The sequence below is a fragment of the Pteropus medius genome, unplaced genomic scaffold, assembly GCF_902729225.1.
Source record: "Pteropus medius unplaced genomic scaffold, Ma_sr-lr_union100, whole genome shotgun sequence".
NCBI classification, from domain to species: domain Eukaryota; kingdom Metazoa; phylum Chordata; class Mammalia; order Chiroptera; family Pteropodidae; genus Pteropus; species Pteropus medius.
Window position 1 is genome coordinate 8,704,536 of NW_024352783.1, and position 13,720 is coordinate 8,718,255.

At 53.6% G+C, this 13,720-nt stretch overlaps 2 protein-coding genes across 11 annotated transcripts; one reads left to right on the plus strand and one right to left on the minus strand.

The window, feature by feature from the left end:
- Nucleotides 1-3,653: 3,653 nt before the first annotated feature.
- Nucleotides 3,654-6,854, plus strand: MFAP4 (microfibril associated protein 4). Its single transcript, XM_039847508.1, has 6 exons — nt 3,654-3,763; nt 4,025-4,103; nt 4,423-4,577; nt 5,059-5,155; nt 5,230-5,412; nt 5,769-6,854. The coding sequence occupies exons 1-6, from the start codon at nt 3,758-3,760 to the stop codon at nt 6,014-6,016; spliced, it is 768 nt and encodes a 255-aa protein (XP_039703442.1). The 5' UTR covers nt 3,654-3,757; the 3' UTR covers nt 6,017-6,854.
- A 132-nt stretch (nt 6,855-6,986) lies between these two features.
- On the minus strand, nt 6,987-12,680 carry MAPK7 (mitogen-activated protein kinase 7). Of its 10 annotated transcripts, none has more exons than XM_039847498.1 (7): nt 12,528-12,680; nt 11,467-11,703; nt 10,612-10,777; nt 8,898-9,979; nt 8,125-8,789; nt 7,596-7,729; nt 6,987-7,464 (listed from the first exon to the last, which is right to left on the minus strand). In XM_039847498.1, the coding sequence occupies exons 1-7, from the start codon at nt 12,583-12,585 to the stop codon at nt 7,311-7,313; spliced, it is 2,496 nt and encodes an 831-aa protein (XP_039703432.1). In that variant the 5' UTR covers nt 12,586-12,680; the 3' UTR covers nt 6,987-7,310. The 10 variants fall into 10 exon arrangements, with proteins under 10 accessions (XP_039703432.1, XP_039703438.1, XP_039703436.1 ...); XM_039847504.1 differs by having other exon boundaries at nt 11,467-11,763; nt 12,528-12,677; XM_039847502.1 differs by having other exon boundaries at nt 11,467-11,799; nt 12,528-12,671.
- Nucleotides 12,681-13,720: the final 1,040 nt, after the last annotated feature.

Consider the following 13,720-nt stretch of genomic DNA (forward strand, 5'->3'; position numbering starts at 1 on the left):
TTTTTAAGAGAATTTAATGAAGGGTGTGGACATTAAAGAACCCAGCATGGGTGTTGAGGCACCCTGGGACTAGCAATGATTGGAGTCCTTACCATCCCAGGCTACAGGAGTAAGGGGAAGAAATGGGGTTATCAGGGCCAGTGAAGGGGGTTATGGCAGGAGCTATAATGGAGAGGGGACACAGCCATTGCCAAAACTGTAGTCCTAGGCAAGACAGGAGCCAGGAAGAAATATCCCAACCTATTATATTCTCCCATCTCCTGCCAGGGCCTGACATTTGTCAAATCCAGCCAGGAGCCAGGAACCATGGGAACTCAGTGATGCCCTGGGTACAAAGCAGGATGGAGAAAGGTGGAGTGGAGTGGGAAATACCCAGGCAGTGGGCAAGCGACCCAAATGAGGCCAATGGGATCGAGTGCTCTCAATTCCTGGAATCTGGCTCTTAACCAGACAAACCCACAAGCCTATGCAGTGAACAGCATCATTCTGACAGACTGTCCCCACCATAAGACCACTACTGAAGGCCTGCTTTCCAGAGCCTAGGAGTAGCTTCAGCTCCTACCCACCCCTAGTCAAGCTATTTTTCCAGTCTCCCAGCAACTCTGGGGCCTTGAGCCTCCTGACAAAGTCAGTCAGAGTTGGTAAACATCTTTACCCATATGAGTTGGGGTCTTTTTCAAACAGATAATGGGCAGAGCAAACCAGTTGCCAGGAGGGCTGAGAACCAAGCTCAGGGCATTGTAGACCAAGATGGAGCCAATATCACTCAGCACTGCACTTGCAAAGTCACCCACCACCAACCAGCCAGAGACCCTAGACCTCAGACACCTCTGGAGTTACTACCATTCCAAAAATGGATTTTATATGCTCCTGCTTCTCGTTGACATCTCCCAAAATGAAGCTCAGGGTAGCGAGTTTAACTAAACCCAGGTCATGCGCCTTCAACAAAACTGCAAGGAAGCATGGGAAAGCAAGCACCCCACATCCCAATTAGAGGGCAGCCAACAATGTCCACTAACAAATACATGTACCCTTTTCAATGTTGGAGTATTTCCTTCGGATAATATCTCCAAAGACGATTACTGACTCTTTTGACTCCTGGTGTGTATTGCCAAATTTTTTCCCTAAAGAGTTAAACTCCTTCACAGTCACATCCAATGAACGGGGTGCCTGCTTTGCCACAGCCACTAAAGTTTTTTTTTTTTTTTTTTTAAAGCCAATAGGCAAAATATGATACCTTATAGCATATTTTGGGGGGGCAGGGGTTCCTATATTTGTTCATTATTTGTATTCTGCAGTCTTTGATACTTGACTTAGGATACATTTCATTATTTGTTTTGACGGCTGATTTTTCATTATTTTCCTTTTTGTAGCCTGTGCTAAAATTAGCTGGCATTTGCTAAAAGGAGAGATGTATTTGGATTAGATTCAGCTGTGTGTTACAGGAAAAACAACAGGCTTAAACTAGATAGACGTTTCTTTCTCTTCCACATAAAAGAGGCCTAGAAGGTAGTCCAGAGCTGGCCTTGGACCCACTCCATGAGGTTGTGACGAACCCAGCTCCTTCTTGATCAACTCTCCACCATTCCGATGGGGCATCATTCTAAGGTGGCAGCTGGAGCTCCAGCCATCATGCCCAGCAACAGGACAGATGACAAGGAGAAGAGGGAATAGCTCCTACCTTTACATCTCTGTTTGCATTTTGTTGGCCAAAATTCAGACATGTGGCCTCACAATCAGTCCAGCTAAAAATCAGGATCTTACTACTCAGGACTAAAGGAAGAATGGATATTAAGAGGCAGACAACTCTCTCTTCCATAGACAAGGATAAAAACTGTGTTAAAGACAATCCATTCATGTAAGAACAATCATGATGATAAAGATAATATTTGGCAAACAGTGACTAATTGTGGGCAATGTGTTGAAAAGATTATGTAATCCTTACCACACCCCTTTGGAGGAGGTTCTATCAGTATCTTCATTTTCACTGAGGAAACTGAGGCACAGAGAGACTATATAATTTGTTCAAAGTTACCCAGCCAGCCGGTGGCACAACTTGGAATTTACTGCAGGCAGCCTGGCTCTAGAAGCCCCAGGACATGACACAACTATGAAGAGGCAACTCTTACCAGCAACTACAGAACCAACCCAAGGAGGCCAGTTGGACTTGTCTAAGGGGCTTACTGACTCAGGAGTAAGGAGAGGAGACCTGAGCCAGAGCTGCTTTCTTACTTTGTGCCTCTGAATATTTCATTTTTTCACGCATTCAACAAAAGTTCTTTCATAACACACATTACATTTGCAATGAACTAATGCCTATTTGCCATTCCTTGGGGGCAGATATTGTATCCCCAGCAGCCAGCACAAAGTAGGTGCTCAAAAGATATTTATCTGTGAATGAGGGCACATGCCATGCCTGCTCTGTGCCCGGTTGTTATGGGTGCTGAGAGTGCAAGAATGAGACACAGACCTGCCCACTGGCACTCATGGCCAAGCAGAGAAGACCGACAGGTAGATCCCACAGAGAAGAGAGCAGGCAAAGGCAGGGGGAGAAGTCTGGAATAGACTAATTGTACTCAAAGATGAGTCACAAGCAATAAGGGATAAGGTCCTTAAGGTATACCAGACTTAAAATTCCTCTCAAGTCCAAAGTGAGAAATTTAGCCTCATCCCTGAAGCAATAGGGAGCCACCAGAGGCTTTAAGCATGGGTGACAGAGCACCTATCTAGAAAGATTGTTCTCGCAGCCTGTGCAGAGGATGAGAGGAGGTGGGGAATCAGAAGCAGGGAGATCTGTGAAGAGGCTGGACGAGCACCGTGGTGATAGGGCTGTAAGGAGGCCAGGACCTGAGTGACGAAACAGATGGGCTTCAGGGGTGGTTAGGAGGTAGACAGGTTGACACGTCAGCTCGATGGGGGCAAGAAGGTAAGAGGTGGGCTTTTGAGGCTGGGGAAATGGGACAGTGGTTGAGAGGGGCATAGAGAGGAATCTGAGGTTAGATAGGGGCCAAAGTGAGGGGTTTCAAAGGAAGGTGGAGTAGGGAGGTAAAGAAAAACAAAAGAGGCCCTATGCTTGCCAGACAGATCCCCGGGGGAGTCTGGGAGGGGAAAGAAGGGGACCTGAGGAGACCAGAGCAAGGGGGCGGCTGGAGAGGGGCCCTGGCTTGAGCTAGGGCAGACAGCAGTTGGACGCCTGCAGGCTGTGCTCATGGCTCAGAAATGTCTCAGTCCTGCCAGGAGCCTGCCTGGCCCCTGCTGCCTCTTCACTCCCCCCTCCCCAACCCCAGGCCGGCCCTGACATCAGAAGCTCTGAAGCTGCACTCCCCACCCCCAGAATGGACCTCCCCTCCCCAGAACCCAGGCATGCTCACACCCTCCCCACCATCCCTATGACGGATAGGCCAAGGAAGGAGGGGGAGAAAATAAACACTTCTGGGGAGGGGCATCAGGAAACAAGGGATAGGCTGCCAGTGCCAGGGGGCCCACAAGTCCAGGAGGCGAATGGCAGAGGGGATCCAGGGAGCAGTCTGAGCCGGCAGGAGTTAATGTCTGCAGTATTTTGCCCCTGACAGGCCTAATGAGACACAGGTGGTGCCCTGGCCCCAGCAGATGCTGGTTCAGTGCCTGAGACGGGGAGAGGGGGTTCTGCAACTCTAGGGGGCGGGGCTGGGGCGGCTGGCTGGGGCCCAGCACATAACTCTGGGCGGTTGCAGACTGGGGCAGCAGACACCCAGCCGCTCTGAGCTGAACTGGCAGCATGAAGGTACTGGACCTGGGGCGGGGGACGCGTGGCATTGGGAGATTGAGCCCATTCTGTTAAGAGAACCCTGAAACCGAGAGGGGTTTATGGAGGCACAGGGGTTTCTCGTGATCCAGTTGAAACTCTTAGGCTATGAGGGTGCTAAGGCTGTCCCAGAGTGGGGTTTCTTGGGAGGGGTAAGAGGGCAAGCAAAGGGTTTCCTGTAGGGGGGACTCTGGTGCTGGAGGGAGGCCCTGTGATGTGACCCTGTTTTTCTGTCACCAGGCCCTCCTGGCCCTGCCGCTGCTGCTGCTTCTCTCAATTCCCCGCTGCGCCACCCAGGTTTCCGGGATCCGGGGAGATGGTAAGCAGCACATGTTTGCAAATGTGGCCTGGCTAACAGGCTGGGTAAGGAGAAGCTGTTCTGAGCCATCATTTTTGGGAGTCAGGCCTCAAGGCTGAGGCCCAGATCTGCAGGACTGTCTCCTGCTCTAAAGATGAGGCAGGTGAGCAAGATGATCTTCAAGCATCCCCCCTCTCGAAGAAAGGGGGGATGCTTGAAGATCATCTTGTTCACCTGATAGAGTACCCTACCCCAAGGGACAGAGACAAACTGTGGGGTGCCGAGGTGTGTGCAGTATGCCTTAGCCCCTTCTCCTCACCCTCCTTCCCCCATCTCCCAGCTCTGGAGAAGTCTTGCCTTCAGCAGCCCCTGGACTGTGACGACATCTACACCCAGGGCTACCAGACAGATGGCGTGTACCTCATCTACCCCTTGGGCCCCAGTGTGCCTGTGCCTGTCTTCTGTGACATGACCACTGAGGGCGGGAAGTGGACGGTGAGTGGGAGGAGAGGAAAAGAGGCCCAGTTCTAGCACCGTGATCAAGCTTCACCTCTGAGAGCTTTAGTTTCTTCATCTCTCAAATGAGGATAACAATAACCACAGCATAGTTTGTGAGCTGCTGCCAGCACTGAATTCTAGGTGCTTAAGGCAGGCTAGTGAATATAATCCTCACAATAACCCTGGGAGGAAGGTACCTTTCACAGACAAGGAACTGAAATAAACCCCAGAGAGGTGAAGTAACTCACCAAAGGTCACACAGCCAGCACAGGACTCCCACCCAGGCGTTTGAACTCTAGAATGCCCTCTTAACCTCTTCCCGGCACTCAGCAGTTGCTGAGAGCTGCCAGTGTGCACCGTGGTTTAGGCCCCAAGCTCAGTCCTTTAACAAACTGCCTCAGCATCACAGGGTCCATCCCTAGGCGAGGACCTTTCCCACTGGAGCCTTGATAGTCCAGGCCCGTTCTCTCTGCTACAGGTTTTCCAGAAGAGATTCAATGGCTCAGTGAGTTTCTTCCGGGGCTGGAACGACTACAAGCTAGGCTTTGGCCGCGCCGATGGGGAATACTGGCTGGGTAAGGTGGGACTCAGATGGGCTGGGGGCTGCCCCAGGGCCAGGTCCTTGCTGACTAGTTGCCTTCCTCCCCAGGGCTGCAGAACTTGCACCTCCTGACGCTGAAGCAGAAGTACGAGCTGCGAGTGGACTTGGAGGACTTTGAGAACAACACGGCCTACGCCAAATACATCGACTTCTCCATCTCACCCAACGCGGTCAGTGCTGAGGAGGATGGCTACACCCTCTACGTGGCAGGCTTTGAGGACGGCGGGGCAGGTATCACCCTCTCGCCAGCCTAAGGAGCAGCTGTGGGGAAAAAGGCACTGCCAGTTGGCCCCTGACCCCCCGCTTCAGGCCCTTCCGCTTCCTGGCCTAGAAGGGCCACAGCTGGCTTCCAACCAGCTTGGGCCTCAGCTGCATCCACTCCACTCTGGGCAGCCCTGTGAGAAGCAGCTGTTTCTCTTCACGGCAGGAGCACAGCTACCCAACATCTGGCTCAGGGAGGGTGCCCCATCCCACCAGGCTGACACGTGATGTCTCTCACAGCATCACTCATTATTGCTGTCACTTCCCTTCCTGCCAGCTCGGGGCTCAGCTCCCTGCCTCAGCAACCCCATCCCTCTTTCCACCAGGCGACTCCCTATCTTACCACAGTGGCCAGAAGTTCTCCACCTTTGACCGAGACCAGGACCTCTTTGTGCAGAACTGTGCGGCCCTCTCCTCAGGAGCCTTCTGGTTCCGCAGCTGCCACTTTGCCAACCTCAATGGCTTCTACCTGGGTGGCTCCCACCTCTCCTATGCCAACGGCATAAACTGGGCCCAGTGGAAGGGCTTCTACTACTCTCTCAAGCGCACTGAGATGAAAATCCGCCGGGCCTGAGGGGCTGGCCCCATCAGGCCCCAACACGCCCCTGGCTGCTTTGGGTTTCCATGAGTGCTCCCTCTGTTGTAGCCACCCCCATCTTTGTCAGTTCTGTTGCTCTTAGCACCTGCTTCTCACAGGGGGCCTTATGGCTCTAGCCCCAGCTGATCCTATAATTTCCTGGGCACCCATCTCTAAGCCAAGCCTCTGTTCCCCACCACCTGAGGCTATACTGCTAGCAGCTTCCCAGGCCTCCTCTGAAAGGCACAGCCAGCCTGGATCTGGCTGGGCTCCACACAACTCTTATTTGCCTCCACCCTATTCCAAAGGCTGAGAGTCAGGAGCTGCTCTCCCAGGCTGCAAGCTTTTGTGTTCCACCTTAGCCAGCTTCCTTACTGTGGGCTCCTCCATCTGGGGCCACCCTAGTGTGCTACTCTGAGCTGATGCAGTCTGACCAACACCCACAGAGTATGCCAGACCACCTGCATGTGGCCACTAATGCCACACCCCAGCAACCTCCCTAGCTGTTCTTAGAATCTCTCACATCCTTCGCCTCCCTACCACCAGCTTATTCTCTAGCGGTGAGCACCATGGACCCCCCCAGCCCCACCTCACTATCATATCCAGTTTCCCCCACCTGACTGTCCCAGGCCCGTAAAGCTCAATGCCAAAACTGTATTTTACCACAGCTACTGCTCGCCACCTGAAAACAGCCACAATCAAGGTAGGCATAAACATGAGGTTCTCCCACCCAGGCCAGGGTTGAGGTCTGACCATGTAAAGGGGCAGAGGACAACTTCTGTGGGGCTGGAAGCAGGTGGGGAGTGGGCAGTCTCAATAAACCTCAGGACCTGAATGAACTGGTTTTGGTTTTGGCTGATGTGCATGCAAATGCGTTTGCTTGGCCCCCAAAAGTGGGGACCTGGCTCCTTGTTGCTCCCCTAATGACAGCACCCTGCCCTCCACTCCAAAGACACCTGGAGTTAGGTGCTATAGGAAACCTTATATTTCATTAGCCTCATTTTGATGGCAATAAGATTGACTAATAATAAAATTATATAATAATAACAACAATGACAATAAAAATACAATACTGAAAAGGGCTGCTCAGGGAGTAGAGGCTTCCCAATCCTGCCACGGCTCGGTGGTGGCTCAGGTGGCTACTTAAGGCTGCAGGGTGGGTCTGAGATGAACCTGCAGAATAATTCAAGCTGAGCTTCCTCTGCTGGGCCCAAGGCACCAGCCCTTGAGAATGCTCTTGTGGGCCTTGGAGCCGAGTCTGCCCCTGGCAGCAAGGCACGGGCTGTGGGCCTCAAGACTCCTGGAGTTCAGGCAGGTCAGCCAGCAGCATCGGGGAATCCATCTGGATCTCACGCTGCAGGGACTCAATGTCGGCAGAGTTCATGCCATGGCCCTCAAGCCAGTCAGCAAGAAGGGAAGCTGAGAGCGAGGCCGAGTCTGCCTGGCTGCAGGGGAAAGGGGAGCAGGGAGAGTTGTTAGCCTAGGCTGGCTCCTCACCCATCCCACAGGTAGCTCCTCCTGTACCGGGAACTACTACCCACAGTCCCACTCCAGAAGTTCGGTACGGCCATCTTACCCATCTTGTGGCCCGTCAGCCACGCCCATATCAAAAGACTGGTTTAAGAATTCCTCCAGGTCAAAGCCAACACCATAGCCAGCCCCACTGCCCTTTGGAGTGCCTGAGAACACAGGGGGCAAGGGGTCTTCCACCTGCAGGAGATAATGACAGGTTATAATGCAAGCACCACCAAGAGCAGAGTGAGGTCTACAGGACACCCCCTTGTCCTGATGCTCCTAGTGAACATGCCTGGATACCCATGGTTGACAATGCCAGCCTCGACAATCAGTGAGAGCTAGAGGCCCATCGCCAGGCCAGGCACGTCCCAGGAAGCATATTTGTCTCCCAAAAACTGCTCATCAACATTATGCTCCTTCTACAAGCAAGGAAACAAGTTCAGAGATAAAGCCCTATCTGCTGCTCTGTCTTCATGGAACAAGGACACATCTCTCATTTCCCTGTCCCCACCAAACAGCAAGGACTCCCCAAACCCATTTTCCCTGGGCCCAGATCCTGGTGTCCTTACATCCTGGGCCTCTCCTCTCACCTGAGACTTGGACAGCTGCTGGGTCACCAGGTTGACGTCAGGTGACTCTGAGGTGGAGGACTGAGGAGCCCCCCTGGGGTCTGGAGGGGGTGGGCCAGATGGGAAGTAAGGCAGAACCCCCAGGGTGCTGGGGCCAGGCAGCCCAGGGGGTGGCACAAGCGACTGGGGGGCCAGAAGGCTGGAGGTGGCAGTCTGGAGTGCAGCAGGGCCAGGGATGGGCCCAGGTGGGCCAGCAGGGTGGGGAGCAGGGCCAGGGGGTGGACGGGCAGGCTGTGGACCAGGAGTAGAGCCTACAGGTTGCAGTGGAGGTCCAGTGGGCTGGGCTTCAGGGCCAGCAGGAGGACTGGTGGGCTGGGCTAGATTGTGTATTGGCACTGGGGCATGGGCTGGTGCCAGGGTCGGGGCTGGGGGCCGGGCCATGCGAGTCCAGCGCTCTAGCAGGCTGCGATCATTGTCACTGAGCACCAGCCCAGCCAGGGGATCAGTTGAGGGGATCCCAGAGGCCCCCGCCCCCCGTTCCTTGCGCTCCCGCTCCTGCCGCCGCTTCTCCCGCTCCTTGGCTCGTTCCTGTCGCCGCCGCCGCTTTTCCTCCCGCTCCCGCTGGCGCTCCTGGGCTGTCACTGGCTTCCGAGGCTCAGGTGCTTCCAAGGGGGCACTGGGGCCATCTACAGGGAAGTTGGACAGGGGGAAAGTAAGAGCCTGTGGCCCTGTCCAAGCCCAAAGTCCCCTTGTGCCACCCCATTCCCAAGTCAGTAGCTGCCTCCACAAGGCACCTCTAAGCCGGCTTCGCAAGGACTTGAGCAGGGCAGCTTTGAGGGCTGCCTTGGTGTTGTCTGAGATGGCACCCTCCCTCTTTGGAGGAGTTGGTTCACTGGCTGGAGGGGGAGGTGGCTGCAGAGTCAGATCAATAGTGTCAGGTGCAGGGCCAGGGCATGGCAGTGGGGCTGGGGGAGGTGACTCCATGGCACAGTCCCCACTGGGAGCCCAGGGACTCGGCATTTCAATGTCTGGACAGCTAGGCTCACTAGCCACAGGCTGTAGGGAAGGCTGGAAGCGTATTTGTTGACGGATGCCCTCACGTCGTGCATGGAAGTCCTCAATCTCGGCCACAATAGCCTCTTTAATCCGTTCCCGGGTAAGGGCTTCACGGTCAAAGGCAAAGTCAAAGGGTGGGGCACAGTCAGGCTCATCATCAGGGTCATGATACTTGGCCAAGAAGGGGTGGCGAAGGGCAGCAGCTGCTGAGATGCGGGCACTGGGCTCAAAACGCAGCATTCTCCCTAGCAGTGAGAGGGCCTGGCGGTCAGCGCCTGGGTACACTGTCTCCCAGGGCACAGGCTGGCGTGGTGGCAGACTCTGGATATACGCCCGCACCCTTTCAGCCCCTACAGCTTGAATCACAGCCGGCGATGGGGTACCCAGCACCATCATGATCAGCTGCAGCTGGTGCACATAGTTTTTGCCTGGGAAGAGCTGGCGCCTGGCCAGCATCTCACCAAAGATGCAGCCCACAGACCACAGGTCAATAGCCTGTGTGTACTCATGAAGTGAGAGCATGAGCTCAGGGGCACGGTACCAGCGAGTGGCCACATATTCAGTCATGAAGTACTGGTGCTCAGCAGGCGAGGTACACAGGCCACGGGCCATGCCAAAGTCACCAATCTTGAGCTCACAGTTCTCATTCACCAACAGGTTAGAGGGCTTGAGGTCGCGGTGGATGACCTGAGCTGAATGCATATACTTGAGGCCCCGCAGCAGTTGGTACAGGAAATAGCGCACGTGCTCCAGCGTGAGTGGCTGTGAGGAGTGGATGATCTGGTGCAGGTCACTCTCCATCAGGTCCAGGACCACATAGCTAGAAGGCATAGGGGAGAGAGACAGTGGGCTGTCTTGCCTACACTCCAGCCCCAACCTCACCATGTCCTCCTGGCTCCAGATAGGAAATGGCCTTACCCTTCGACTATGTAAAGGCCAACGGCATGGTATGAAGATTCTAAACTGTCTACAACTTTTCCACGAACTTAAATCATTTTTCTCTCCAGATCTATTTCCTCATCAGAGAAAAATGAGGTTGGACTAAATAAGAGCTGGCTAGTAGGTTTAGTTTTGAGGCTGTCTCCATTGTTTGGTAGTGGCTGCTTCAAATACTGTAATGAAAACTGTGGTGGCTTGCCTATTTTCTGTAGAAAACTGTTCTGTGATTGATTAGTGATGTCTGCTCTGGGAATAGCAGGGTGTAGTTATAGAATAAGTGTCCTGTTTATAATCCTATATACTGAGTCTATAAAATTTTAACATCTATACTCTTCTTAAGGAATCACAGTTGTTCCTGGTAAAACCCTAAGGGAGCACTGGTCCTGTAACAAGGGGACTTTTCCCAGGCTGCATTACATTACGTTCAGCTGTCCTTCCATAACTTCAGCAATATGGTCCCAACCCTCCGAAAAGGTCCCAACTCTGCCTCCCTCTCCCATCCCCGCTCCTTACACAGATTTGAACTCGCCATAGGGCACAGTGGGCCTCAGGATGTCCTTGATGGCGATGATGTTGTCATGCTTGAAGTGCTTAAGGATCTTCAGTTCCCTGAGGGTCCGCTTGGCATTGGTCACCACGTCAAAAGCATTAGGGATCTTCTTAATGGCCACTTGCTGGCCTGGGGAGCAGGGAAAAGGCAGATACTACAAGGTACCTTGGGATAGCTGCAAAGTGGCAAAAGGCCCCATTCAACACCTCCCATCTACGACGCAAATAGCTACCATATAGTGAATAACAACAGCTACTACTATATACTGAGTACCTACTATGTGCCAAGCCCTGTGCTAAGCACTTTACATACACTATCAGATTTTTCCCTTCACATCTGTCCCCTGGGATAGGTATTAATAGCTCAAAGTTAGAGATGAGGGAATCTTGTCTCAAGAACTTACTGGGGGTTGCATAGCTACTTAGTGGTAGATTCTAGACTCCAATGCCTGTTCATTTTACTTCCCTACATTCTCTTTCCATCTCAGACCTCAACCATCCTACCACTTATCCCTTTCACCAGTCTCTGGCTCTAGAACACATTTTTCTTTCAGAAACCAAGGACAGGATCTCCAATCTGGTCTAATTGGGACATTTTTCTAAGGAGGAAGTAGGCAGATGTGCGGCAAAACCACCATGCCAGAGTTTCTGAGAAATGCCCAACACGGAGCCTGGCACCCAGATAGCACGTAACTAATATTTGTTGGACCATAAAGTGCGACTCAGCTTTCCTTCCTGGATGTTTGAGATGGGACAGCTTTCTCACTCTCGTGGAACCGGTTTCCACATCTATGAGAGGAGCACAATAGGGAAGCTCACCAGTGAGACGGCGGCGCGCAGAGGAAACCACCCCGTAAGCCCCGTTGCCTATGGTCTCGATGATCTCATACTCGTCCCCCACGTCAAAGGTCACATCGAAGGAGCGGGCTTTAAGAAGGGCCAGATTCTTGGCCGCTACAGAGGCACTGGTGTTGGCGGGTTCCGCCTTCACGGGCTCGGGGGGCTCTTCAGTGCCGTCCTCGCCGTCTTCCTCTTTCAGGGGCTCGGCCATGACGTCTGTATGGTAACACTGGTGAGGTGGAGCCCGCCCCGGGCCTCAGTTTCCCCTCTGTGAAGCTGGGGAGCAGGACCAGGAAACAATTTCCAAGCCCCCTAAGCAGACGGGGGCCGGGTAGGGGGAAAAGGACAGCGCTGTCATACAGTAGACATCCCAGCCCCGGGGCTCGGAGCCCAAAGCTCAGGTCCGAGTGCAACGCAGGGTCGGAGGTGGGGGAGGTGCCGCGAGGCGAGGTTCAGGAAGGGAGGGGCGGGGCACTTCGCTTTTCTCGGTCTACACTCACCGAATCGCGCCTCACCCCGAAGCCTCCTTGGGGCTCTCGAGGGTCCCCAGGGTTCCCTGGCCTCCCGTCCCCAGTGGAGGGGTACTCCCAGAGTCGCTCGCTCACTTGTTTAAGGCCGCCGCCACCACCTCAGCGTCGCGCTCAGCGCCACCAGTCCTCCCGCCCCGCCTCCCAAGACCACGCTCCCTCCAGCCTCTAGCCAATTGCTGCGCGACCTCTGAGGAGGTTCCCGCCCTTCTGATTGCTTTGCCCAATCCAAGCCCAGCTGCCTAGGAAGCCACGCCTCTGCCCCCCGCGCGCGCCGCTGTCCAGCTCGCGGGCGGGAGCCGCCCAAAGTGGGCTCGGCGCTTCGCAGGGGTGCGCTCGGAGCCCGGCGCCGTCTTCCAACGCATGCGCGCTGGGATCCCCAGGCGACGCGCGAATGGAAGGCAACGCCCGATTGCGTGCCCGTGCGCATCCCAATCGACCGGCGTGCTCTCGTCTAGCCAGTTGCAGCTAGTCTTGGGAGCTCGGAGGAGCTGACATGCGTGGGACTGTTACCTTTAGGTCCCTCTTCCCTTATCAGTTCCCGTCGCTTGGCGGAATAGTGCCCCGCCATTTTCCTGTTCAGTCCCAGGAGCTGGGTTGTGGGAATGCATCATCCCAGGTAGAGGGTGTTCAGTCACATCTACCCACAGAGTTCCGGGTCCTCCGGGATTCTAGAGCGTCAACCCTGAAGCCGCCACTAACTTCCGGTGGCTGTTCCTCTCTGCACAGCTTCCGGCGTCTCTGGGCCTCCGCTTGTTATGTCCTGGTTTCCGCGGCGCCGTCATTCCATGTCCTGGCTCTGTGGAACGGTCGTGGACTCTGGGCTGCAGCGGAGTCGACGGGGTAGCGGACGGGCCGTCTACCCTCTACCCCTCCAACGTGCCCTCCCCAACTACCCTCTACGCCTCCAAGGAGCCCGGAGAGGGCAGAACCAGCACTGGAACCCAGGTGCCCTGACCTACTCCAGAGCCCTGTAGTTAATTTCATTTAAATAGTAAATATTTATGAAGCACCAACCCTGTAAGGCTCAGTGTTGAGGAGGCAGAGGTGGATATGGTAGGCAGTTTGAGCTGGGAGAAAGGTTTTCATTAGAGAGTTCGAGGCAGGGCTCTAAGAAGGTTTTTGAATTGAGATTAGAGATGTTACCAGCGCACTGAGTCCTTACAGTCTCCCAGCATGGAAATGAAGGGAGATCACCGAAGTAGACAAAGAGAAAGTTGTATTGAGCGCAAGGAAGGGGTACCATCAAAGAGATAGGTGGTTCCCCGAGAGAAGCCCAAGGAGAGTTTTTAACCCATTCCACCTCCCCCCAGTGCTCGCCAGCAGCGCCCTTGCAGCTGTAGCGTTTACCCTGATATAACTTGGGGATTTCAGTTCTTAACCCCCAAAGTTTGTGACGAAATATCTTTTATTATTATTTTTGCATCGCTCTAGTATATCAATAATTTTTGGACACAAATGACATCGTTCTGTTTATAGCATTCTGTTTTTACTAGTGATGTTTCCATTTACAAAATATAGTAATTCTTGATGGCTGAAAAATGTCAAATCCTAGATGTTTTGTTTTGTGTTATTTAGTGCTTTCAAATTTACCACCTGAAAAATAATTGTTAAATACTGATCATATTACATTTCTGTTACATTAAGCTTAGAGACAAGTTCTGTTTAGAAATAACTCCAAGAACAGTTTTTATATTTTTTCACAT

Coding starts and splice junctions, on each gene's coding strand:
- MFAP4 (XM_039847508.1), top strand. Junction 4,104..4,422: donor TTCCGGGATCCGGGGAGATG/GTAAGCAGCACA, acceptor CCCATCTCCCAG/CTCTGGAGAAGTCTTGCCTT. Junction 5,413..5,768: donor CTTTGAGGACGGCGGGGCAG/GTATCACCCTCT, acceptor TCTTTCCACCAG/GCGACTCCCTATCTTACCAC.
- MAPK7 (XM_039847498.1), bottom strand. CDS start 12,585: ATGGCGGGGCACTATTCCGCCAAGCGACGGGAACTGATAAGGGAAGAG. Junction 11,704..12,527: donor AAGGGAAGAGGGACCTAAAG/GTAACAGTCCCA, acceptor GTTACCATACAG/ACGTCATGGCCGAGCCCCTG. Junction 7,730..8,124: donor AGCAGCTGTCCAAGTCTCAG/GTGAGAGGAGAG, acceptor TATCTCCTGCAG/GTGGAAGACCCCTTGCCCCC.